The 27973-nt window shown below is 37.1% G+C and overlaps 1 protein-coding gene across 4 annotated transcripts in view; it reads right to left on the minus strand.

The window, feature by feature from the left end:
• The window catches only part of GSK3B (glycogen synthase kinase 3 beta), a 219520-nt gene that overhangs the window by 83770 nt on the left and 107777 nt on the right, over positions 1 to 27973 (minus strand). For all 4 annotated transcript variants that reach the window (XM_037158775.2, XM_037158777.2, XM_037158776.2 and 1 more), the window contains one exon: positions 20406 to 20489. In XM_037158775.2, the coding sequence (XP_037014670.1) occupies positions 20406 to 20489 (84 nt within the window). The remainder of the gene's footprint in view (positions 1 to 20405; positions 20490 to 27973) is intronic.

Below are 27973 nucleotides of genomic sequence, written 5' to 3' on the forward strand. Positions count from 1 at the left end.
TTTCCCTCCCTGTCTATGCAACTTATTCCCTGTACCTTCTCCCCCATTTCCTCCTCCAACTCCCCTGTTGCTAACCCTCCATTTCATCTCCATATCTGTGACTCCGCTCCTAATGTAGCTGTCCACTTAGTTTGCTTTTGTTTTAGGTGTGGTTGTTAATAACTGTGAGTTTGCTGTTCTTTCACTGTTCATATTTTTTATCTTCTTTTTCTTAGATAAGTCCCTTTAACATTTCATATAATAAGGGCTTGGTGATGATGAACTCCTTGAACTTGACCTTATCTGAGATGCACTTTATCTGCCCTTCCATTCTAAGAGAAAGCTTCGCTGGATAGAGCAATCTTGGATGTAGGTCTTTAGATTTCATGACTTGGAATACTTCTTTCCAGCCCTTTCTTGCCTGTAAGGTCTCTTTTGAGAAATCTGCTGACAGTCTGATGGGAACTCCTTCGTAGGTGACTGCCTCCTTATCTCTTGTTGCTTCTAGAATTCTCTCCTTCATTTTAACCTTGGCTAGTGTAATTATGATGTGCCTTGGTGTGTTCCTCCTTGGGTCTACCTTCTTTGGGACTCTCTGAGCTTCCTGGATTTCCTGGAAGTCTACTTCCTCTGCCAGATTAGGGAAGTTCTCCTTTATGTTCAAACAATTTTTCCACTTGTTGCTCTTCCTCTTCCCCTTCTCGTACCCCTATAATATGATGTTGGAACGTTTAAAGATGTCTTGGAGGTTCCTAAGCCTCTCCTCATTTTTTAAAATTCTTATTTCTTCATTCTTTTTTGTTTGGTTGTTTCTTTCTTTCTTCTGGTCCACTCCATTGATTTGAGCCCCAGTTTCCTTCCCATCACTATTGGTTCCCTGTGCATTTTCCTTCATATTACTTAGTGTAGCCTTCATTATTTCATCTAATTTGTGACCAAAATCAACCAGTTCTGTGAGCATCCTAATCATCAGTGTTTTGAACTGTGTATCTGATAGGTTGGCTATCTCTTGGTCACTTAGAAGTATTGGCTCTGGGGCTTTGATCTGTTCTGTTTGAGCCATAATGTTTTGGTCTGTTCGCGCCTGTTATGTATGAGGGGCGGAGCCTTAGGTGTTCACCAGGGCTGGTCAACCCAGTCACTGGGTTGTGATGCTGTATGTGGGGGCAGAGTCAGAGAGGAAGCAATGGTGTTTGTTCCACTCTCTCTCGGATTTTGGTCCCCTCTGACACTTCCCACAAGCAAATGAGGCCCTTCTGGTGTTGGTTCCTGGGTGGGTGGGCTTGTGTACATTCTAGGACCCTGTGGGTCTCTCCGACGAACTCTCTTGTGAGCCTGGGAGCCTCTCCTGGCACCTCAAACCCAGAAAGCTTTTCTAATCGTGCTTTTAGGCTTTATTTCCCATCACTGGGGCCCTGGGTTGTGCGGTCTGTCTCACTGCCCCCTTGTTTTGCCTGGTTTATCTGCACGTGAATGTGTGTCTGTGGTCAGCCAACCAGCTTGCGTGCTTCACTGGGTTGGGTCTGCACGTTTGCTCCCTGTGCCCACCTCTGCCAGCCACTGCCTCTTCCTGCTGGGACCCCTCTCCACCAGCCGCCGACTTTGCCCCTCTTACCGGTCTAGATGAATGGTTCGTTGTTGTCGGACTTTGGTATAGTTCAATTTTTCTGTCTGTTCTGGTTATGTTTTTGTTTCTAAATCTCTGTTGTCCTTAAGTTTGATTGTGTGAGGAGGTACAGTGTTTCCACCTACGCCTCCATCTTGGCCAGAAATCTATTCACTTTTTCAAACTACTTGATTTCTTCTCTTATTTCTTCTCTTCAATCGCCAGTACCATTCTTACCATTCTCACCTTCAGCTGATGACCCTGCCTGTACCAGTGCATGTGTCCACCTACCACTGTCTATCCACATATACTCCTCCTTCCCTTCTCTGGAGACAAGCTGGCCAAGCCCCTTTCTGATGCAAACCCTGCAACTTATAACAATAAAAAAAAGATACTTTTCTGTTTTTCCTATTCATTCACTGTTTAAGTAATTTTCCTGTCTTTCTGCATCATCGTGCTCTCTCTGTGATACCTTTATAATCAGTACACAAAATTGGTTATTTCTCCCACTGTTAAAAAAAACAACAAAACTCTGCACTAATTACCACCATATTATCAGGTCCCCTTTAAGAGCAAAATGCTTCAAAATAGGTGTCTATGCCTTCTTTAATACCTGTTTTATCTCATTCTCTCTAAAACTTACTCCACTGAATTTCACCACCACTATTCCACCAGAATTGTTCATCAATATCACTAATCTTGTTGATAAATCCCATGTCACTTTTTAATCATCATCTAACCCCTTCCCTTTTTGATTGGTTTAGCACTACTGTTTGACATAGTTCATCATGTTCTTTTCTTTGAAACGCCTGCCTCACTTAGGTTCTAGAACATTATATTCTTCTGGTTTTCATTTCACCTTAAAGACAACTCTTTCTGTTCTCCATTTCTGATTCCTTCTGTTCTCTTTTATTTCCTAAGGAGAGGAGGATCCCAGGGCTCAGTCATCAGATCTCTTGTTTGTTTGGTTTTTTTTTTTAAGGTAAGCATGTTCCCTTGAGGATCTCATCCAGTCTAATGGTTCAACACTATAATACACTGATGACTCCAATATTCATGTATATCCTGGAGCTCTGCCTTTAGCTCCAAACTAGTATATCCAACTGTCTACTTGATATTGCCTAGGCTAAGAATCTTAAAATCATCTTTGGCTAATTAATTCCCCACTCCCCTCTATCTTTCACATATATGCACACATTCCCCATATCCACATATATGTCTATATACTAATGTTTCCACCTTTAAAATTTATTTAGGATGTAACCACTTTTTACCATCTTCAATGTTCAACCCTGTCTTGGTTATTATCACCTAAATTACTGTAATATTCATTTTCCTACTTCTGCCTTTAACCCTTTACAGTCTAATATGAACAAACTATAAGTTATATTGTATCTCTTCCACCCCACCTCAGTAAGATTTATTCTTACAAATGGTCTACAAGGTCCTACACATGCACTTCCCTACTTCCCTGTCTACTTTACTCCACTGCTCTGCCCACTGCTTATTCATCTCTACCAAAAATAGCTTCCTGCTGTTTTTGAACACATCTGGGAGGGAGGCTTTCAGAGCCCCTCTACTGATTATGCTTAGTCCTTCAGCCTAGAATGTTCTACCCTCAGATACACACACAGCTCACTTGCCTCAACTTCAAATCTCTGCTCTGGTATTATTTTTCCTAATCACACCATTTAAAATTTCAACCCATTCCTCCACCCCACACTCCCATCTGCCTTTTCCACTTATTTTTTCCCCGTGATTCTTAGCACTTTCTAAACACACAGTTTACTTTCTATTGTTTGATTCCCCTCACTAGACTAAGCTCCATGAGGGAAAAGATTTTTGTCTGTTTGTTCACTGCTCTATCTTCACCCAGAATAATGCCTAGCATAGAATAGACAATCAATAAATATTTGCTGAATAAATTTTAGTTCAGATGCAGTATATATTACTTAAAAATAAGGATTGACAGCCTGACAGGTTGGTTTTAAATTTAAACAGCACTGTGAAAAATGGGTACAGAGAAGGGGGAAGTTGGAAAGATGAGATTGAAAACGAAACATCTGTAAACCTATAGAAATCCAAAGCCTAGACCAGGCTATAAGGCAAAAAAGGACTTAAAAAAAAGGGAGGTGGATGGGGACAGGTATATTGGCTAGCTATACAGGAGAGTAATAGAGAACCTGAGAAATAGAGAAGTTAGGAATAAATAATTTAACAGTCTCTGAACTCTGAACTTGGGTAACTAGGCTAGTAATAGCACTGAATGAATCTCAGAACATTTTAGGCTGCTATGTTCCATAAGTGGTTGGCAACATAAGTCAAACCTCAAAAAAAAATAATAGTAGATAGAGTATAGCCACAGATTTAGGCAATAGCTGGAACTATGAAAACAGACTCGATCACCCAAGAAGAATGTGTACAGTAAGAGGCTGGGGTAAGAACTGAATATAGAATCCTGAAAACCACAATAAACTTAAACAGAAGACAACTTTAGGGGATACTTAGTAAAGACTAAGAAAGTGAACAAAGAGGCATTAAAAAAAGCAAGGCAGGATTAGCATTAATAGATCCAAAGTTGAAATTTCAATGGCAGGGTGATGAGCACTGAAAAGATGGTTGGATCTGTTATATTATGGGTCATCAGATGGCAGGTGAGAAACAGGAGGCAGTTAATTTAGTTTGTTCTTACAAAATCCCTTGTAGTGAAAGTACAGAGAGAGCTGAGAGCTGATATCTAGAGATACCAAGTCAAAGAAAAAGTGCTGACGTGCTTTTTGTTTGTATTTATTGATAGCTAAAGACCCAGATTTATTTGTAGGTAGAATGGACAAGCATGGAATAAAACTATAAAAAAGGGATAAATGAGAAAGCAAGATTCTAAAACATCACAGGAAGAGGAGAACAAAAAGAGAAGCTACAAAGTATAGTAATTAAGAGACAAGGTTAGCATTAGTCATACAAAACTACACAGAAGCCTCAACTCTGCTACTACAAGTCATGTGACCAGCAGTGGGTTACTTAACCTCGAAAAGCCTCAGTTCCTTATAAAATAATACTAATGATGATTATCTAGTTTAAAAGACTGTCTTAAGATTGTAAGAAATAATCCATATATAAAGTTCTTTTTAAAAAATTACGTGCTTTTACTTAAAAATTTCTTAAAGATTTTATTTATTTATTTTTAGAGGGGGGAAGAGAGAGAGAAAGGAGAGAAACATCAATGTATGCTTGCCTCTCGAGTACTCTCTACTGGGAAACCTGGCCTGCAACCCAGACATGTGCCCTGATGGGGAACAGAACCAGCATCCCTGTGGTTTACAGGCTGGCACTCAATCCACTGAGCCACACCAGCCAGGGACACATATAAAGTTCTTCAAGCACATAAAATAGACTCAAATCTTAACTCTGAAATCATCTTTAGAAAGGAACAATTCCACTTTTTTTTCTTCCTGTACATTTAAAATACTAGTTAAGTGATTAGGTGCTAGGGAGAACTGTAAGTAAAGTGAATGTCTGATGCCCCTATATTTTTAATAAAAAGATGAGTCATATGCAAAACTGAGGGTAGCAAGAGCAATACTGAAGACTTCTCTTAAAATTTCAAAGATCAAGATTTAGACAAGGATCAGTTCCAACTGAAGGTGAGGTCCCATAAAGAAAATAAAGAGAACAATAAACTGCTGTCAAAAGGATTTCTGTATTAAGTAGAATTCAAGGAATGGCGAGCCTTGGGTTTTGGAAAGGTCACTAACATAGATGTTGAAGCTATTCTTTCTTAACCACTACTTGAGTACCAGGTTTCTTGATTTTAACAAATCATTTAACAAAGTTAATCATGATATGTTTATTAATTACCAAGAGATGTGTGAGAACTGTATTACAATTTAATTCATTTGCTAAACAATCATAACAAAAGTGAAAAATGAAAAACAAATGCCAAGGTCAAGGAAGGTGTCTAGTTGTAGGGCTATAAGCTCTGTCCTTCACTTGTCCCAATCAGTATTTTCATAAATAATTTTGTTTATCAGGGGTTGCAAAAGTAAATGTCTTCAATGGTTAAGCAATAAACATAAATGTGTGAAGCTAAAATGTGTAATGCAGAAAGGGGGCAGTAGTTGGTTGGTAAATGAGATTGTACAAGACTTAACTAAAAGCATTCTAATTTTTTAAAAAGTGTTAACAGAATATGCTAGCGAAATATAACACATCACAGAGGGAATTTGGCAGTTTACAATTTCTGATTTCCACACAATTACCTGAGGCAGACACAAACCTAGGAAAAAATGGCTTTATTTTATGGAAAACCAAGTAAGGAATTAAAAAACCTCTAATAGTCTGGAATGGTAAGCCAAACCCACAATATAAAATTTAACAAACGTAAGTATAAAGCCCTATGATTAAAATCAAAGTATCAATTTATTATGTAGAATGACAGTTAAAACTTGACAGTAATTCTCTGGAAAATAAATGATAGGTACACCTGAACAGGATTCAAAAGGAATCAACACTGGGATGCCGTTAATGAAAAATTTAATGCCATATTAGGTTAGAGCAGAAGTATTGTATTAACATCAATAAAGATAATTCCACTCTATTTTGTACAGTTCAGGCTTCATTTGACAGAGATGATATTCATTTTTAGGTGGTATATTTTATTCATTTAGGCAGAATAATAACAAGGCAGAGCACACCAAAGAAACATTAATAAAACCATGTCTGCTGTAGGTTGAATGTTCTAATTTACTACATTATGAGAAATATGGGGGTTCGAATTATATTTGGACTAATATTTTGCAAATTCATATTAGCCTACCTTTCTCGTGAAACAAATTTTAGTTATTGTTCTAAATTTCTGTTATGTTATTGAGAAGGAGGATGACCATGTTCCAAAATAATACAGCAGAATTACCATCTGCTGCATGTACTTATTTATAAACACAAGAAGTTTACCTCTATGGAGAGAGATGTGAAGATCTAGGGATTAAAAAAGATTTTACATTCATCTACTATCTTGCTTTACTCCCATTTTCTTATAATATGCATGTAGTAGTATTTTAGTTTCACAAAATATATAAAAATAACAGAAAAACAAACTTGGTAATTGTTATTCCAAAAACCCTCCTAAATTCACATTTTCAAGCAGACGACTTATCATCTTGTCTGCTGCAACACTGACAATTTATAAAGTCTTGATAATTCACCCACCTAAAGAATTTTACATTACCTATATATTCATTCCCCAGGTCACATTCCACTGAAAATGTCAGCATTTCATCAAAAAAGGTTTCATAAAGATAATGAATACACCACTTTAACAGCAATCAATATAAAATATTAAGGAAGATATAAAATTGGGCTTATTTAGGTAACCTTTAAGAGAAAAAAGGAAAAGGGGGAAAGAACTGTATTTTGTAAACTTGACCATGTACAAGAGTTCTCCTTTAGCCATTCTTCACCACATTCTGCAGTTTCGGTTACCCAGGGTCAACTGTGGTCCATAAATATTAAATGGAAAATTCTAGAAGTAAACAACTGTAAATTTTAAATCATGCTGTTCTGAGTAACCTGATGAAATCCTGTGCTGTCCCACTCCATCTATACAGGATGTGAATCATTCCTTTGTCCAGGAGCATATCCATGCTGTATGTATGGGCTACCAGCTCTCGGTTACTTGATCGTTTGATCGACTGCAGCTGCTTGTGTTACAGTAACCCTTACTTTACTTACTAAGGGCCCCAAAACACAAGAGTAGTGATGCTGGTGATCTGTATATGCAAAAGTGAAAAGGTATATTATGTATAGGGAAAAACAGTACAGAGTATAGAGGTTTTTTGGTAGTGTCTACAGTACCAGGCATCCACTGGGGGTCTTGGAACATATCCTTGCTGATAATGGGGGACTACTGTGCATATTTAGCCACAGTTCTGCACAGCATACATACACATACATACACACACCCCATTTCTATAGCTTGGGGTTTAATTTAATTAAATACATTAACAGGGAGGCTGACCTTCATCCAGTCACTTAGGAACTTCTACCTGACCACCCTCAACTCCCACTACTATCTCCACTCTCTCATACTTCACATAACAGAAATGTCAAAATACTTATAACTCCTCCACATAGACCACATGCTGTTTAACTCCACCAAGCCTTTCAAAAATATCCTGTACTTAGAACTTGATACATACCTACTATGTGCTACTTATCTAAATAGCCCCTATCTAGCCTTCAAAGCCCTGGATAAGCATTATCTCTATATAATTCCCTTGCTGACACTCTGAGTAATTTATTATTTCCCTCTATACTACTTCTGTTGATAGTATATAAAACTATTTCACCATGCATCAACCTGTAGTATATTTCCTTTCTTGTCCTTCTCAAATTCATTAAGACAGTCCTTATACTTTGTTTTTGTTCCTAAAACTCTATACAGTGCCAATACACTGAAATGAAGTGAACTTTAAGAATTAAGAGAGACTAGGTAAATGGAGAGAACACAGACTTGCCCTGGTTGGTGTGGCTCAGTTGGTTGGAGTGTTGTCCCATAAACCAAAGAGTTGTGGGTTTGATTCCTGGTCAGACTCATGTCTAGGCTGCAGGTTTGGTCCCTGGTTGGGCATGTACCAGAGGCAACCCATAGATGTTTCTCCCCGCTTCTCTCCCCCACCCCTTCCCCTCTGTCTAAAATCAGTAAGCATGTCCTTGAAGGGGGGGAGGGGCAAAGTGGGGAAAGAACACAGACTTTATAGTTGAAGAACCTACATTTAAAAGTGGCTCCTGTGGTTACTAGTTATATAACACTGAGCAAACTTTGTAATCACACCAGACTTCTATTTTCTCAATGATAAAACTTACAAAATAATACTATTTTCTTGTAGCACTAATGATTAAATGAGAAAAATGCCTAAAATACACAGAAAGAGTATTTTATAAATCACAAAATTTTAAAACAAAAATATTTTTATTCATGATTGAAGACATTATATAATAATCTCTATAGTTAATCAAAAGAATATTTCTAAGAATTTGAATCTGATAAAAGTCATATAGAACATATTTATTTTATATTTTTAAATTATTTTAAAATGTATTAGAACAACGGTACTAATTTATTGTGCTTGCTTAAAATCTTTTACTGACAAAGTATATAATCAAAACACAGAAGACAATCAATGTATGCTCAATTGTTACTATTTATTCTTTCAGACCTTAGTATGCACCCACTATAGTTGGAAGCCTCTACTTTATTCATCTTTTCTATCTAGCATCACAATTTCAATAAAAAGTCCATGAACAAAGTGTAGAAAATAGTAACGGGGAGTAAGACTGGAATGGCAGGGTAAGGAACTCAGGACATATCATCAGCAAAGCAAAAACTTAACTGAATGATTTAACTGGTAGAAAGTAACGAAATTCTTCTCAGAGAATACAGCAAATGAAGCAACAAAACTCAGGAAGAACAGCAAGAGTCTGGCATTTTAGTAACGGCCGACTCCCTTACCCTACCATCCTACCCTCATGTTTGAGAATTCATATCTACCACTCTCCACCTGATAGATATAGCCAAGAAGAGAAGTATAGCTCCCTTTCCCCTCAGCTCTCAGTCTGGGGCTCTGATATCACCCAAAAAGGGACGTGGCTATGTCCCATGTTGCAAAAGATGTATTGTAGTGGGGCACAGGCAAGAAAATTGTCTTCCTTTCCCTACCCAGTCCCCACAGTTAAGTCAGAGAAGCTCCACTCCAGGTATAGCAGGCTTGGGCCTTGTGAGCCTCATCCTCAACTTGTTCATAGGGCAGAGCTCCTATGATGGCAGGAAGTGTGAAGACCAGGGGCTGCCACTGCCTCTCCTCCAGCACCCACTCATAAAGTGGGGGTGTTACTCTTGGGAAAGTCAGGTCTTATTCTCAGTTCTAGTGCAGGGAAACAGGAATACTATCCAGAGGGAAAGGCAGGCTATGTGCTCTGCCAAGAGACTGACCCACAGTACGGAGAACTCCATGCCTTTGGACATTATCTAAAACCAATGGAGAAGTTTGTGGAGAGCAATTAAGAGAAGACAGGTAGGTCCATGACACAAGCAAAAAAGACAAGGCATCAGAAGTATAATATAGAGAACCAAGGAAAGAGACAGCCAAAAAGGGCTTACTTAGAATCAAGGTCAACTCTGGAGGTAAGGATGCACACACGTGTTAGCTAGGCTGAGCAGATTGTGGCACAAATTTATATCATTCCTGGGCCATCAACACACAGCAAAAGCATCCCCAGCACAAATGGCTTACATGCAACTTCTGATCAGAGACTGCACAATAAGTGACTCTAACCCATGAGTAGCTCCCAGGAAGTAATATTACATTCATCCCTGACAGTCAGAAAGACTGTGAATGCCCAAAGCTGCACCCTCTCAGAAGCAGTAAGACCAGAAATTCCAAGCTACTAGGGTCCGGGGTTCAACACATGGCAAATAAACATGAACTCCCTAAAGTAGGATAGCAGCAGTTAAGCCACTCACACACATCCACTGGTAAAGAATAAAAATATAATTGGCTAAGGACACTTTAAGTACACCTTTGACCAATAACTGACATGACAAAGACCTCAAATCAATAACCCTAACTTCTATGTACGGTAAGAAATTAGAGGGGGGAAAAGAGCAAAATAAATCCACTGCCAGCTGCAGGAGGAAATAATAAAATCTAGAACAGAATAAATAAATAAAAGATTGGAAAAGTCTTCCCGCCAAGATGGAGGCATAGGTAGACACGTTGTGACTCCTTGCACAACCAACAATAATTTAAAAACAAGAAACAACCAGAACTGACAGAAAATTGAACTGTATGGAAGTCCAACAAGCAAGGAGTTAGAGAAGACACCTTCATCCAGACTGGTAGAAGTCAGGCAGCTGGGGGGAGAGGACTCGTGACAGGTGTGGCTGGCGGACCCAGAGAGGCGGCAGATTGTGGAACAGGGTGCACAAGGCTGAGCTGACCGTGAAGGCAGCAGTGAGTGGTGACAGCGAGGGACCAGATTGTAGACTGGGCAGTACCACATTTGTGTACAGAAAAACAGAGAAACAAGTGGGGAGTGGGACAGAGTGTGCAACCCAGGGCCCCAGCACAGGGAAATAAAGCCTCAAACCTCTGATTTAAAACACCTGTGGGGGTTGAGGCGGCATTGGGAGAAATTCCCAGACTCACAGGAGAGTTCGTTGGAGAGACCCACAGGGTCCTAAAATGTATACAAGCCCACCCACAAGGGAATCAGCACCAGAATGGCCCAAATTGCTTGTAGGAAGCGGAGGAAGTGAATGAAACCCGGCAGAGAGCGGAGTAAGCACCACTGTTCTCTCTCAGACCCCTCCCCACATAAGGTGTCACAATGCAGTGACATGTGTAGCCCTGCCTGGGTGGATACCTAAGGCTCTGCCCCTCATCATGTAACAGATGCCTCAAGACAATAAATAAATAAAGGTCCAAACAAAAGAACAGATCAAAGCTCCAGAGCAAATACAACTAAACGATGAAGAGATAGCCAACCCACCAGATGCATAGTCCAAAACACTGGTAATCAGGATGCTCACACAATTGGCTGAATGTGGTCACAAATTAGATGAAAAAATGAAAGCTACGTCAAGTGAAATAAAGGAAAATGTACATGGAACCAATAGTGATGGGGAAGGAAATTGGGACTCAAATCAATGATGTGGACCAGAAGGAAGAAAAAAAAAAACATCCAACCAGAAAAGAATGAAGAAACAAGAATTCAAAAAAAATGAGAGGCTTAGGAACCTCCAGGACATCTTTAAACACTCCAACATCCAAATTATAGGGGTACCAGAAGGGGAAGAGGAACAGCAACAAGTGGAAAACTTATCTGAACAAATAATAAAGGAGAACTTCCCCAATCTGGCAAAGGAAATAGACTTCCAGGGGGTTTAGGAAGCTCAGAGAGTCTCAAAGAAATTGGACCCAAGAAGGAACACACCAAGGCACATCATAATTACATTAGCCAAGATTAAAATGAAGGAGAGAATCCTAGAAGCAGCAAGAGATAAGGGGTCAGTAATCTACAAAAGACTTCCCATAAGACTGTCAGCTGATTTCTTAAAAGAGACCTTACAGGCAAGAAGTGGCTGGAAAGAAGTCCAAATCATGAAAGGCAAGGACCCAGATAGAAGATTCCTCTATCCAGCAAAGATTTCATTTAGAATGGAAGGGCAGAGAGGGTGCTTCTCACATAAGGTCAAGTTCAAGGAGTTCATCATCACCAAGTCCTTATTATATGCAATGTTAAAGGACCTTATTTAAGAAAAAGAAGACAAAAAATACGAACAGTAAAATGACAACAAACTCATAACTGTCAACAATTGAACCTAAAAAACAAAAACAAAAACTAAGCAAACAACTAGAACAGAAACAGAACTAGAGAAACAGATCATATGGAGGGTTTTCAGTGGGGAGGGGAGGAATGGGGGAGAAAAGTACGAGGAATAAGAGGCATAAAGTGTAAGCATAAAATAGACAGGGGGAGGTTAATAATAGTATAGAAAACAGAGAAGCCAAAGAACTCATATGTATAACCCATGGACATGAACTAAGGGGGTGGGGGTAATACTGGAGGGTTAGGGGTTGTGGGGTGGAGGGAAGGTAAAGGGGAGAAAACACAGAGAAAACTGTAAGAGCATAATCAATAAAACATACTTAAAAAAGAAAAAGAAAAGATTAGAAAAGCAATGGGAGGGAGGGGGGAGTCAATAAAGCCAAAAGTCAGTTTACTGACCTTACAAGAATAAAAAGAATATTAAGGGTAAAAGTATAAATAACTTTATGCTAATAAGATAACTTAGATGAAATGAACAAATTACCAATATGGACAAAAGAAGAAACAGAACACCTACATTCACTATTATTAGAAATTTAATTAATATTTTAAAAACCTCCAACTAAAAGTGCCCAGATGTAAATGGCTTCATTAGAGAAATCTACCAAAGTTTTAAAGAAGTTATTAATGCTAATCCTTCAAAAACCTTAAAAACACAGAAGAGGAAAAACACTTCCCAATTCACTCTATGAGACCAATATTAAAGTCAGACAAAGTCATTGAGGGGTGGGTTGGGGTGTGGAACACTACAAATCAATATCCCTTATGAATACAGAGGCAAAAATCCTATAAAAAATACAGTCCACCAAAATACAGAAATTATTATACACTATGGCCAAAAGGGATTAGTTCTAGAAATACAAAATGGTATATAGTATATAACACAGTTACCTCAAAAAATTAAAAATGGAACTGCCTTATGACCCAATAATTCCAGTCTGGGAATTTATCCAGAGACATCTAAAACATTACTTCAAAAGAATATATATACTCCTATATTCTTTGCAGCATTATTTAAAATAACCAAGATTTAGAAGCAGCCCCAGTGTCCATCAACAGATGAGTGGATAAAAAGGCTGTGGTACATTTACATAATGGAATACTCCTAGGCCATACAAAAGAAGGAAATCTTACCCTTTATGACAGTATGAATGGGCCTGGAGAGCATTATGCTAAGTGAAATAAGCCAGTCAGATAAAGACAAATACCATATGATTTCACTCATATGTAGAATCTAAGAAATAAAGGGTACTAACAAGCAAAACAGTGACAAACCCATAAACAGAGAACAGGCTGACAGCTATGGGGAGGTGGTGGTACTAGGTAGGGGGCTGGGTGAAGGAACTGAGCAAAAAAAAAAAAAAGGGGGAAGAAGAAGAAGAAGAAGAAAGAAAAAAACTCATGGACATGACAGTGTGGTGATTTTGGGGAGGGGTGATGGAGGAAGGTGGAGGAGCGTATAGGGGAGAATAAATGGTGATGGACAGAGACTTGACTTGGGGTGGTGAACACACAATACAGTGTACAGATGCTGTGGTAGAACTGTGCACCTAAAAACTGTGTAACTTTTTACCCAGCATCATTCCAAGAAATTCCATAAAAAGGCTAAAAAATTAATATAAAATGCCTTATTAATATAATAAAGAACAAAAACCACACAATCATTTCAACAGATGGCAAAAAGCATTTGACAAAAATCAACCACCTTTCACGATAAAAATACTCAACAAACCAGAAATACAAGGGAACTTCAATAGATAGATGACAATGATAATAGGTGATATCCACAGCTAACATAATACTGAAAAATAAAGAAACTAAATACTTTTCTCCCCCTAAAATAAGAATTAACAAAGATGTCAGCTTCAGCTCTTTTCAACATTGTACTCAACACTGAAGGTTCTAGCCAGGGCAGTGGCAAGAAAAAATAAAACGCATCCAAGACATTATATTTTGATAAGAGGGAAAATTCATCAAGAGGATATAACTATTATATACATACACACAACAAACAACAGAGTCCCAAATATATGGAGAAAATTATAGGATTGAAGGAAGAAATATTGAGACTTTAATGTACCATTTTCAATAATGAACAGAATATCTAGATAGAAGAGCAATAAAGAAACAGAGGGCCTGAACGACATTATAAGCCAGTTAGACCTAATAGAAAAATATATGTTCTTCTCAAATGGACATGGGGTATTATCCAGGACAGTCCACATTTAGGCCACAAAACAAATTTCAAGAAATTTAAAAAGACAAGTCATATGAAGCATCTTCTCCAAATACAACAGAATGAAACTAGAAATTAATACAACTAGAAATTAGAAAAACCAAAAAAATAACCATAAATGTTTGGATATTAAACAACACATGCTAAACAATCAATGGGTCAAAGAGGAAATTAGACAACACACTCTCAAATAAACGAAATATTAGAAAATACTTAAGAGATAAATGAAAACAAACATATGACACACCAAAATTGATTGGAGGCAGTGGAGACAGCTCTCAGAGGAAAATCCACTGCCGTAAATGCCTACATTAATAAGATCTCAAATCAATATCCTAACTTTATGCCCTTAAGGAACTAGAAAAAGAGGAAACTAAACCTAAAGTTAGCAAAGGAAGGAAATAATAAAGATTAGATCAGAGATTCACAAACTTTTTGCTAGACTAGCAAAGAAAAAATAGTAAGACATAAAAAAACGAAAGTCAAAATGAAAGTGAGGACACTGCTGACATTACAGAAGTAAAAGAGTAACAGAACACTATATAAACAGCTGTGTGACAACAAATTAGATAACCTAAAAGTAATCAAAACATTTCTAGGAACACAGAAATGGAACACCAATTACTATATTGACTTAAGATGACATACAAAATCTCAACAAACCCTTGTAACAAGGACAGATTGAATCAGTAACCAAAAACTTCCCAGGAAGTAAAAGCCAGGCTTAGATGATTTTTCAATGGTAAATTCTAACATTTAAAGAAGAATTAACAATAAGTCTCTATTTAGATTAATGTCTGGCATATAGTAAGCACCATGAATGTTTTGGCTATTATTATTACTGCCACTACATTATTATACAGCAAAAGGCTATTTACTATCTTCTTAAGGGACTTCAAAGAACTGCACAATTAATCTCATGTTGTTCAGCAATCATTATTGATATTTTTAAATGTTACATTTCTAATGCACTGCTTCTCAAGAACTTTACATTCGAGGCTAAATATCTTAGGTAACTTACATAACTGTGATTGGCTCAGTTTCTTCTATAAAATGGGGATAGTAACAGTACCTACTCTTCACTGGGTTGCTGTGAGATTGAAGTGAGTTACGAAGTACATGTAAAAGGCTTGGCGTAATGTGTGACACACAGCAAGCGTAGTACGCATTTGTTATTATTAAACGATAATTTGTAAAGTATGTAGTAAATTAACAGTTATTAAGTGTTAATTATATGCCAGGTACTATGATAAGCACTTAATAACCATTATTACATTTTTACCTTACAAAATCTCTCTGTACAGATCTGAAAGGTTTATAAAGGTATATTCTTTGCCCAGTCATGCTGCTATCAAGTGGCAGAACTAGGATGCAAACCCAAATATTTGTGGCTACAAAGCCAGTGCTCTTTACTTTTCAGAATAGATTTACTCTCCTATCCTTTCCTCTCTAGGACTAGTGGCCAAGAGACTGCATAGTCAAGCACTGCATTCTTATCCCTGATCCCAGAACAGTGATACAATCTTCCCCTTCTGCACACAGCCCTCCACACAGTTACCATCAATAAAACAAAGCTTGTATGAGGAAGAAAATCAATCTTCCATCTTTACTATTTAAACTGTCTCATATAAGTAGAGGAAGAGTTTTATTTAAGGAAGGCTATCTCTTTATTGTTCCAGTAATCAATCTATAATAAACCACAGGTAAAATATTACTGTGTATAAGGTTACTTATAGCAAACTTTCTAAAGGAGACAATCAATTGATTTAGATAAAATTTAAGGCTCCTGTAAAGGCACAATGTGGTTTACAAACTATTCACATCCTTCAGAGGACTGGGGTTCCACAGAGGTGAGCAGCTCAAGGAAGGCAAAGTGAGCTGGTCCTACACCCCAGTTTCAACCAGGGAAACTTTGCCTTTTATCTTCCTATCTATAAAACAGGGGTTCTTCATGAAATTTCATTAAGAAGGAAAGGAGTTTCTACTGCCAAATATCAATACTAAACAACAACAACAACCCTATTTTACATGATACTTAGAAGTCACAAAAGTATTATAAGCCCAGTCTTACAAAACATTAAAAAAAATCCCATTTTTCTCTGTTTGAGGAGAAAGAGTGCTACTACTCTACTAAACCAGAGTTAATAAAACCTTTATAATTGTAATTATAAAGACTAATTATGAGGTCATATCTGTAGTCTTTGTCCTGACTTCACTCCTCCCTCCCTCTTCTAGTTATATTGGCCATTTTTTCCCCTAAGTATAGACTAAAAGTTGGTTATTTATAATCCCTAAAGACAAGCCTTTAAAATGGCAGGGTGAAGCACAATAAAGAGAAGGTCAACAATATACATAACCATTCAAACTGTGGTCAGTGGAAATATCTGACAAATATTACAGCAATGCTACTTTAACTTCAACAAAAGCTAAAAAGTGGTTATAGGCAAAAATGACGATGAGGCTCTGGGTAGTTGAGCTTATATAACCAGTAAGTACAAATATTATGAGACAACAAGGAGAAGATCCTAGGCTATTGAGTATTTAATACATTTATTAAAAAATTGCTCCTACAAACATGCAGAACATGTACACATGGAATAAAATGTACAGAACTGAAGTTAAAAGTCAGCATAGTGATTTAAAACATTTCTTCCTTCAAGTTTTCAAAAAGAGAGGTGGGTAATAGAGGCTGAGAGGAGAGATGCCAAGAAAGATAATGGGGAAGACTCAGAACAGATGACGATCCAAAGATTTAGAAAGAATTACATGTTCAAAGAAAGAGAGTAAGTAAGATGGGTAGAAACCCAACAAAAGAGAGGTACAGAAACCCAGAGAAAGAGGTTGAGAGATGTATACAGGAAATAGCCAATAGAGAGAGGGAGCCAGGCAACTACACACCAGAGTTAGTTAACAGTGGGGGAAAATATCTGAGGGGTGACATAGACCAAGACAGAGGGAGAGAAATCCAGAGACAGAAAGATAGAGACCCAGAGCCAAGAATGAAAGGGACAGAAACCCAGAAAGTAGGCAGAGACAAGAGAGAAAAGGCTTAGAAAAAGAGGTACAAAATGACAAGAGAATGAGTCAGATGATGAGGATGATAAGATTACAAAATATTCCCATATACATTTGAACTCATCCATGGAACCTAACCAAGTCTATCATTCCTATAATTCTGAAAACACTGAATTCTTCTTTTTTTCTCATCCTCACAATGCCTTTAGCTCAATCCTTTGATTGACTCCTCAAGCCTCCTTACCATCAATCTCACCATGTTCTTACCATGCTCTTCTGCCCAGAGCTTCTCCTGAGCTCTCTGAAATGCCAAAAAGAAACTCTTCATAATGTTTTAAATCCCAGTCTTTTTACAGAGGGTTCTTTTTACTGCCTTGCCATTGACAAAACCTGGATCCCACCCAAAGGTACCAGCTTCTCTGCAGATCTCTTAACCTATTCTGGGACCAGAAGGCAATACTGGCAAACTGCTGGCTCTTTGCTGTCCTGGACTCAAACAACATGCCCTCTCCCTCCTTCCCAATCCCCTAAGAGCTCTACCGCATGGCTACATACCCTGTCTGCCAGAACTTGTTGTCATCCCTCCATTTAGTGACCCCTCGACCTATGAAGTCATACATGTACCTGTCTACTGGATATCTTTATTTTTAAGTCTCAGAGACATCTCAAACTACTTATTATTTCCTCTCCTAAAACTCTTCTAATATATACATAGGTAATACATAATGCTTCTTTTAGTAAAGTTCCTACCTCATATAGGGATGTCACATTCAGAGAGAAATCACCTGTAAGGATTTGTAAGAATTTCATAAGACATTACATCTCTTTTCTAAACAAAAGTTCTTAGTTCACTCTCAGTAACCTACTCTTGGAGAGTTAGAACTAATAAAAACAAACCTGAGCTCTCAAAACCCTAGTAAAGAACCCATCTCATATGGGATGTGTTAGTTTAGTACCTGGTCTCTTTTAAGTGGTATGTTGGTTGGTTCTGCCAGAACAATTCAGAAGCAAAGAAATGGAGATCATGAGCAAGTCAAGGAGAAATTATCCTTTTGGTGGCTGGAATATTATGGGAGGTCCTAAACCTGTGTATTTCTGTATATCTTCAAAACCCCCCCTTTTTTTTTGACAAGGAAGAGTCATTATTTTTAGCAATAATCACTACTTTTCTATTTTTTAATTGAACCATGCAAAATTAAGATGTGTCTTTTTCACTTCGTAAAATTTACAATGCTAAAAAGAAAGTTCTGAGATAAAATATTAGAAAGTATATTTCCTTTTTATAATAGACAGGTTCTCTGTTCTCTGGTTAATCTCCCTTAATGATTCTCAATTACTCTTTACCTGAAAGACTATTTAAGATAAATAAGCAGCTCGTGGTGCACAGCAGCAGGGAAGAAAATCATCCTCTGGGATACACAGAAAACAGCTGGTCCACTTTTACTCCTCAGGCAGGATTAAGTAACAATGAGGCAGACTATGATGGGGGCTTCCACCAAACCAAAACTGCACAGGTGGCCTTTAGGTGCCATCACAAACAGAGCTTCACATTTAAAAGTTTTCCCTTTCTCTTTATCTTCATTAAGAGTTAAGTGAATTAATATTTGTAAAGTACTAAAACAGTACCTGGCATATAGGGAAAGCAATATAAACTACATAATCAAGAGAAAATGTTTAGGGGCTTTGTAAGGAGACCTTTGTAAATGAATCGACATTTAATCCAGTGGTACATGGAACAAATAATTCTAAACTTTACTCTCCTCCCTGAGATATGATAATGTCTAGTGTCACAAAAAGTCATGAGGATGCGAAATTCCATTATAAAAGTGATACAAACATAACACATGCTCCTTAATTTTATTTAGGAAGGGACAGAAAAAATTAAGGACATAACAGACAGTTTGCTGGGTTAAAAAAAATATGGCATGAATCAAGTAACTAGCTTTAGAAACAAAGGAGCTCAAATACATATGAGAATTTATAGTCCCTAATACGAATAGAAGAATCATTTAAAATTAAAGGCAGGGATGCATCTGAAAAACGTGAGTCACTAAATAATCAATTTGGTTGTGAACATATTAGCTATGTCATACATACACACACACCAATTATCTGCAGGCATGTATGTCACAATGCTGGCTTAATATATAGGTGCCTTCCCATATTGCAGGTTCTGTCATGAAAAAAGAATTTCTTTAAAAAAATCTAAATAAAATTTAATGGAAAATCATTAAACATGATTACATTGGAACATAGGTATGTGAAGTAAAAAGAACACTAGACTAGAAATCAAGAGGTATTATGGATCTAAGGACTTTAGATAATATACACATGATATCTGAGGTCTAAAATATCAAATGAACTTGTCCAAAGTCATATTTATTTAGCCAAAGAGATGAAATGGTTTGTTATTTATCCTGCCCCTTCATCCCAAACTAGTAAAGGAAAAAATGTAAAGTAACAACTGAATCTGGGAAGAAGGGACAATGAACACACAGAAAAAAAAAGACCATGGTAAAACAGAAGAAACCAATTTTCTATGCTGCCAATTCAAACATTAGTTATTACATCTTCTGAAGAGAAAGACCAAGGGGAAGGGGGAGTAGGAGAGGGAATTCACAGCACAAAGTGTTCCCTAATTATCCTTTGCTTTTCTAGAATTAAATGTGACCATAAACAGTGACCACTTACAACAAGCTGTGAAATATTATACATTTTGCAAATTTTCCCCAGCGAGGGATAGGTTAAACCAGCCTCCTAATGTTTAAGTCTCATTCTGGTCCTACTGAAGTCTTCCTCCTTTCCCTCCTCCTCCAATATTTCAACTTAACAAAATGACATCATTTTCCTCCCTCCAATAAATAGGTGAACTAACATTCAGCTCCAGAAGCACATATAGAGTGTAAAGGTTAAAATATATATTCAAATTTGCTTTAGAATCACAGAAGTTTAAAAAAGGAAGAAAATTCTTTAAAAACCATTCCTTTCTTTTAACATCTTCCCAATATAACTAATAATGATCAATGATCATACCTTGAGCTCAGTATCAATAGGGCCTGTGTTTTGAAATTCTTTCATTCATTCAATTAGCAAAACTGTTTCACTTGGGAAAGGGAAAATATTTCTAGAAGAACAACAAGTCTATCACAATACTCAGTATATACTTTCTGCAAGACCTACCTTCTCACCACTTGAGTAGAAGAAATAACGCAATCGGACTATGTTACAGTGATCTAGCTTTCTCATGATTTGGAGCTCTCGGTTCTGAAAAGGAAAAACAGAAAAATATATTTTAAAGGATAACCGCTATTCATCATACTAATGCTTCTGAAGTAACATTAAACATTACAAATAGAAGGCAACAGATATGTTACAAAAAAGTATGGTCTACAGATCACTGATAACCTGGAAAGTATTTGTTACAATTCCATGAACTATTTATTACTGCTCTGCGAATCAAATTGAAAATAAGTGTTTAGAATTTTCTATAGCAATTTGACAGAATACTTTCATATTGATGAATCTTATAATCAAAAGTAGGACCTGTATTTTGTATTTAATTCATCTGTATTGTATTTACAAAAATATTAGTCCTCAATGAATTGGAAATTTTTAACACTGGTACTTTGCCACAATAAGCTTGAGAAGCACTGGTCTACAGTAGGTAAGAGACAATCTGAAATGAGCTATTACTGCTGTAATTTTTGCAACTATAAAAAAATAAAATATTACATCAAGCAAATAAATTTGGGTGCAAAGAAAATTCTTATAAACCCTACTCTTTCCCAAGATATACCAAAAAATCTGAGAATTACGCCATTAGAAGGGCTTAGATGCTAAATTTTAGAAAGTTAAAATGATATACTAGAAACTGTACAGTCCTGATAAATTTATAAACCACACAAATAAGTTTCCCTTTCAAAAGGCAAGTTTCAAAGTTATGCTCATTCTTCATTGAAAGAGAACATTAAATATGATCACCTCTTAACACCATAAATTTTGCAGTAATAAATCTGAAGAGTATATATTAACAAAGAAGAGAAATTCTAACAACATACTTGGGCTGTCTGAAATCAGTTAATAATGGCTACATTAAATAACAGAGAAAGAACACCAAAGTACCAGCTATATAGACAGAATATACAAAATGTCAGTTAAAATAATGATTTAGAAGAGCTACAAAACCATAAAGTATATGCCTAGGAATCTAGAAGGCAAATATTGTTATGGTAATGAGGGAAAAAAGCCAAGAAAAGAAAAAGAGGAGTGGGGGATGAATAGGAGACAACAAGCTGAATAAGCAGAATTGTCCTAGAGCACAGTGAGCTCCAGTTCTTAGAAGATGGTAGCAGAAAGAAGCAAATGTTTCTCCTCTAGAAACTTCCAAAAGGTTCTGTTCTATTACTGTTTTCTTAGAGAAATAGGAACCTTAAGGGGATTCTCCTTCTGTCCCTTTAAACTGACCATGAGAGCTGGGTTTATGTATACAGTGATATTTAACATTCTTTTATAAGGCCATGGTGGGGTCAGGTGACTTGGTTGACTGAAGCATCATCCTATGCACAACACAAGTTCAATCAATACCTGGTCAAGGCACATACCTAGGCTGCAGGTCTAATCCCCTGTTGGGCAGGTATGGGAGGTATCTGACCAATACTTCTCCCTTTCACAACCATGCTTTTCTGTCTGTCTGTCTGTCTGTCTACCCCCGTGCCTCCTCCCCCTTCCTCTCTCTCTAAAAACAAAACAACAAAAAAACTAATAAACGTATCTTCCAACAACAAAAAACAATATATCCTCAAGTGAGGACTAAAAAAATTAAAAAATAAAATTCTTTTATAACACATCATTCATTCATTCCATTAATTGATATAAAATGTTTATAGCTAAAGCAATAAGCAAACAGTATAATATAACTGCTTTGACAAAGATAATGACTAAAATTAGACTAAGTTTTGACTGTTGCAGAGAACACAAAACTTTACTAATTTCAAAACTGTGTCTACTTCCATTCCAAATTGAAGCTATTCAGAAATGTGCTACCAGAGGAGGTTCCAGGCTGGTATTTAAACAAAAAGGCAGGCCACCATGTGGGACAGGGACAATGCAAAATCACGTGGGAAGAAAAGGAGTGAAAGACTCTGGCTGGCAGACCACGAGGAGGTGCCATATGGTTTTGGATTAAGGACTGGAGATCAGTGTGACACAGATGACAGTGCTGGGAATCGCAGAAGACCTGCCCAGCCGTCTCCCACCCAGCCCAACAGCCTCGATTACTGAGAAGAATTGGGAGAAGTGAGCTGCAGACTTGTTTTTTTCTTCTTGAGGGCAGTACTTCTGATTGGCATGTTCTGAGACTAACCTGACATGGAGGGGTGGGAGGAGGAGGCAGGACTGTGTGTTTGTGCGTATATCTTCATTTCTAAAGGAAATGAGATTTAATGGTAGACTTCTGCTGTTATTCTAAACCTGTGTAACTTTTCATTAAAATAATTCCTTTCCTTTTTGACAAACTCCGGCATTGAGAGCCACAGATCCTAACACAGTGGCAGGCAAAAAACCATCGTACAAAAAGACGCCAGGGAAAGGGTTGGGTTGTTTCTGTACCATGAAGACTGACTTTTTTTTTTAAAGAGAAGGAAAGGGAGGGAGAGAAATATCTATCAATGTGTCATTGCCTTTTGTGTGCCCCACTGGGGACCCCACAGTCCAAGCATGTGACTTGAGTGGGAATTGAACCAGTGACCCTTTGGTTTGCAGGACAGTGCTCATTCCACAGAGCCACACCAGCCAGGCAAGACTGTCTATAAATATATATATATGTGTGTATATAGCCAACTATGTTAAAATAAGCTATCTGTGTTTCCAGGCTCATTAACCAAGGTAACAGAGAACTATTAAATTCCTACATAACAAAATTTATGTAAAAAGAATATGTAAGTGAAGCAAGTACATGGACCTTAATATTTATGTACCTTTACTGATCTGAGGCAGGAGACAGTCAGGAAGGAGGACATTCCAGAGGTGCCCCAGGGCTAAGATCCTGTTCTAAGACCAGTTGTTCCCGCTTTCTGGAAAAGCGTGGAATCACGGTGAATCATGAATGCACCTGAGCAGAAGATGTTACATGATCCCTGCTTCATTATAATAGCATTATAATAAATTAAAGTTGTGGGACCCCCTTCCCCAGTGGCCAATCAAGGAAAATCACAGGGGACCAAATGCACAGTAGCTTTAAAGTAATGTAACTACTTGTATATGCACAATAAAACCCTGCCAAATCTAGCCAGGAAATATCTGTAAGAGTAGAATCTCTCCAGCCCCTGATGTCAATCTCTGCTCAGAGTTGACCTGCTCCCATGTTCTGTGGAGTGTACTATTGCTTAATATATCTGCTCTCTTTCTGCTATGAACTCTTGGTTCGGTTCAATTCTTTGTCCGCGATCACTGAGAACCTGGTTACCTGTGCCCACCTGTGACAGTTCTAAAAAGGAGGCTTAAATTTTATCATTTTAAAATTCCCTAAAGGATCCAAAACATATTTCATAGAGCAATTGTTGTAAGTATTAATCAAGTCAATATTAGGCAAACAAACTTTGTGCCTAAAATGTACTTAATACAACAATCCTAAGCCTAGCCATTTTTACTGAGTCAATCTTTATTAGTTCACTAAGGACATATTAATTCTATAAAAACACCGTTATTCTATAAATACAATACATCTTTACGTGCCAGGCATAATTTACAATATTAAAGATGTGGCAGTGAACAAGAATAACAAAGTTCCTACCCTCATTAAACTTATAAGCAGACAGAGAACAGAAGAAGGAAGTCAGGGCAGACACCTCACAAACCTGAATGATATGATGATGAGAACCATGTGAAAATATGAGCACTGCAGTGCAATTATAGCAAACTCCAAATGTAAATGCCTAGAGGTGGACTTTGAACATTCAAGAAATAGCTTGAAGGAACATGCAGCAAGCTAAGTAAAGGGAAGAAGGTGAGAGATAAGTTCAGAGAAGTAGGTAGGGGGGTATGTCATACAAATTCATAAATCATGTTAAACTAAATTTTACACTAACTATAAAGGAAAATGATATATTCTGATCTATGTTTTAAAAAAATCATTCTGAAAATCAAGGAGAATAAATTTGAGGAAGATGGTAGATCAAGAGTTCTATTTTCTTTCTACTTATTAAGTCTGATATCTTTACTAAACACCCAAGAGAAAATACTGCAACTCAGTGTAGAACTTGGTACTGGAAATATGTATCTGGAAGGTCATCTGCACATTGAAGACTTATTGCAAGGGAACCCAGTGTTATATCTATTGCATAGGAAAGAAGTTTGGACCCCCCAAAATTCACAGGTGCATCACATGGAGCAGTCAATGAAGTAGAATGAAAAACAGGAGAAAATACTACCTTAGAAGCCAAGTGAAAAGAGTTATCAGAAAAAAGGAGTAACCATTTATGTCAAAAGTGGCTAAAAGGTTAAACATGAAAGCAGAAAACTGGTATTTGGATATGGCAAATGTAGGATGCTGGTGACTCTTACAAGAATTATTTCAGTAGAATGGTTGTAACAAAAGCCTGATTACAGAGAATTAAAGAGGGCCTGGGAGACAGGAGGGAAGGACTAAGAGTTAGTTAAAAAGAGGTGAGATTCCCAGCTATAGCAAAATGAAGAGATCTCCCCCTAAGCAACTATAAAAAGTGCTACACTGTAGAAAATAATCATTTCAGAGCTCTGGAAACCATTCAAATGCAACAAGTTGAGAAACATTTATTCATGAAAAGCTGTTAGATACTAGAGTTGGGACAGTGGGGGGCAGTGGCCTTTCTGCCAGGGAATGCTACTATTCCCCACTATCACCAGCCAGCTCAGACAGTCACATAGTTTTACCAAGGCAGGGTTGATCTTGAAAACCAGGAATTCTGCTTCTACAGGGGACTACCATCACTTAGAACAGAGAGCAAAAACCCAAGTCCAGTGGCACTGGCAGAGAAACAGCAAATTTGACAGGAAACAAAGTGAAACAGCCCACAACTCTGCTACCCTGAGACTACAGTCTCAGCTGGGGAAAATGATAGACTGGCAGAACACTAAGAAATTTACCAGATAGATCCTGGAAATAAGAGAGGCTAAATAAGCTCGGCACATATCCCTGGTTGAGAGGCTGTACAAAAACACAGGGGAGACCTAAGAGGGCCTCCAAGAAAGCTGAGGCCAACTTAAAAACTACCCAAATTTTGAATGCACTCTGCAACGGGTGTAGAGAATGATAAAAAAAAATGGTGGAAGCTTTATAAAATCAAGATGCCCAGGTGATCACTAAGCTATGCAGAAAAGAATAAACCCCTAAAACTAGGCTAAAAAACTGAAAATTAGAATAAAAAATTTTAACACAGAATTCAGGGTCTTTGAACTGTGGAGGAGTAAGATTCTATAGACTGGCTACAGGTAAGTCACAAAAAAATGAAGAAAAACCCCAAAACAATAACCTTCAGGAAGATTAAAACAATCAAATCTACAGTCACTAAAATATTTTACTTAAAATGTCCAACTGTCCAAAAACATTTTCAGACATGCACACGATAGCTTGTTTTTTTTTAAGTACTCAATAGTAATTAACTCTGGGTAGACACAGCTGTTGGACTTGGCAGACAAAGAGTACAAAGCAGCTATTAGGTTCAAGAACATAAAAGCTGTAAAACTCCTGAAGAAAACATAGGGAGGTAAGCTTCTTGACAGTGGTCTTTGCAATGATGTTTTATATTTGACACCAAAAGCAAAGGTGTCAAAGCAAAAATAAGTGCTACTATACCAAATTAAAAAGGGTTTGCACATTAAAGAACAACAACAAAAAAATAAAAAGGCAACCAATGGGAGAAAATTTTTGCAAATCATGTCCAATAAAAGATTAATATGCAAAATATGTAAAGATTTCATAGAGCTCAGTAGCAAAAAGAAAAAAAAAAACCCTTTACAAACAAGGCAGTTAAAAAAGAGGCAAAGGATGTGAGTAGATATTTTTCCAAAGAATGCATACAAATGACCAACATGTAAATGAAAAAGTGCTCAGCATCACTAATAATCAGGAACTGCAACTCAAAACCACAATGACATAGTACATCACAGCTGTTAGAATGGCTCTCATCAAAACAAAAACCAAGAGATAACATGTTGACAAGGATGTAGAGAAGAGAGAGTACTTGTGCACTGTTACTGGGAATGTAAACTGAAGATTCCTCAGAATATTAAGACTAGTTAACTACCATTTGATCTAGCAATGACACTTCGGGGTGTATACATAAAAAGAATGAAGCCGCTTTCTTGAAGAGATACTTGTACTCCCATGTTCATGCAGCATTATTCCCAATAGCCAAAACATGGATACAACCTAAGTGTCCATCTACAGATGTCTGTCTGGATAGAGAACCTGTGATGTGATGTGATGTGAAGTGATGTGAAGTGATGTGATGTGATGTGATGTGATGTGTAGTCATGTGCTGTGCTGCTTAATGATAGGATATATTCTGAGAAATGTATTGTTAGGCAATTTTGTCATTGTGGGAACATCATACAGTTTACTTACACAAACCTAGATAATACAGCCTACTACTCTAATTGTATGTATTATACTTTTATATCACTGTCAAAGCAGTGTGTTTACACCAGTATTACCATAAACATGAGCAACTGCGCTACAGCGTCACTAGAAATTTTTCAGCTCCTTTGTAATTTTATGGGATGGAACCACCATCGTGTACATGGTCCCTCACTGACCAAGAGGTCATTATGCTCTGCATTATGATCGGGTGTGTGTGAATATTATTCAGCCACAAGAATTTAGGACATCCTGCATTTGCAACAACATGGATGAATCATGAAGTCATTATGATAAATGAAGTCAGAGACGGACAAATACTGTATTGTATATCAACTCTCTGTGGAATCTAAAACAGCTGAACTACAAAATACAAGGGTAGTTACCAGGGGCTGAGGGCAGGGGACAAGAGGAAATGTTGGTCAAAGTGTACACAATTTCAATTACATCATGAATAAGTTCTGACAATCTCATATACAGTATGGTGACTACAGTTAATAATGCTTTATTTTGTATTTGAAAGTTGCTAAGAAAGTAGGTCTTAAATATTCTCACCACAAATAAGAAAGGGTAATTGTAAGATGTGACATGTTAGCTAATGCTATGGTGGCAATTATTTTGCAATATACAAGTACATCAAATCAACATGTTGCACACCTTAAACTCACACAATATTATATGCCAGTTATATTACTAAATTGCTCTTAATATAGAATAAATATAAGTATAATTATGTTCAAATACTTGAAATCCTGTGTTAAAAATTAAAGAAAAATACAATAACAATTATACAACAAATAGAAAATTTGAACAAAGAAATATTAACTTTTAAAGACCTGGAAATACTAGAGTTGAGAACTATAATAACAAAAGAAGATTCACTATGAGCTTAACATAACATTTGAGATGGCACTTTTAAAAAGATCTCTGAACTTGAAAATAAAGAAATACAAATTATCTAACTGAAAGAACAAAGAAGAGAAAAAAAAGACTACAGAGAAAATGAATAGAGGCCTCAACAGACCTGCTGTTGAACAGCATCACATATGATTAACATCCTATGTATAAAAGCAGTGTCAGACAAAAAGACGAAAAATAAAAATGAGAAAAAATATTTGAAAAAACTGCTGAAAAT

The sequence above is a fragment of the Artibeus jamaicensis genome, unplaced genomic scaffold, assembly GCF_021234435.1.
Source record: "Artibeus jamaicensis isolate MK-2021 breed Jamaican fruit bat unplaced genomic scaffold, CSHL_Jam_final contig_3126, whole genome shotgun sequence".
Taxonomy (NCBI): domain Eukaryota; kingdom Metazoa; phylum Chordata; class Mammalia; order Chiroptera; family Phyllostomidae; genus Artibeus; species Artibeus jamaicensis.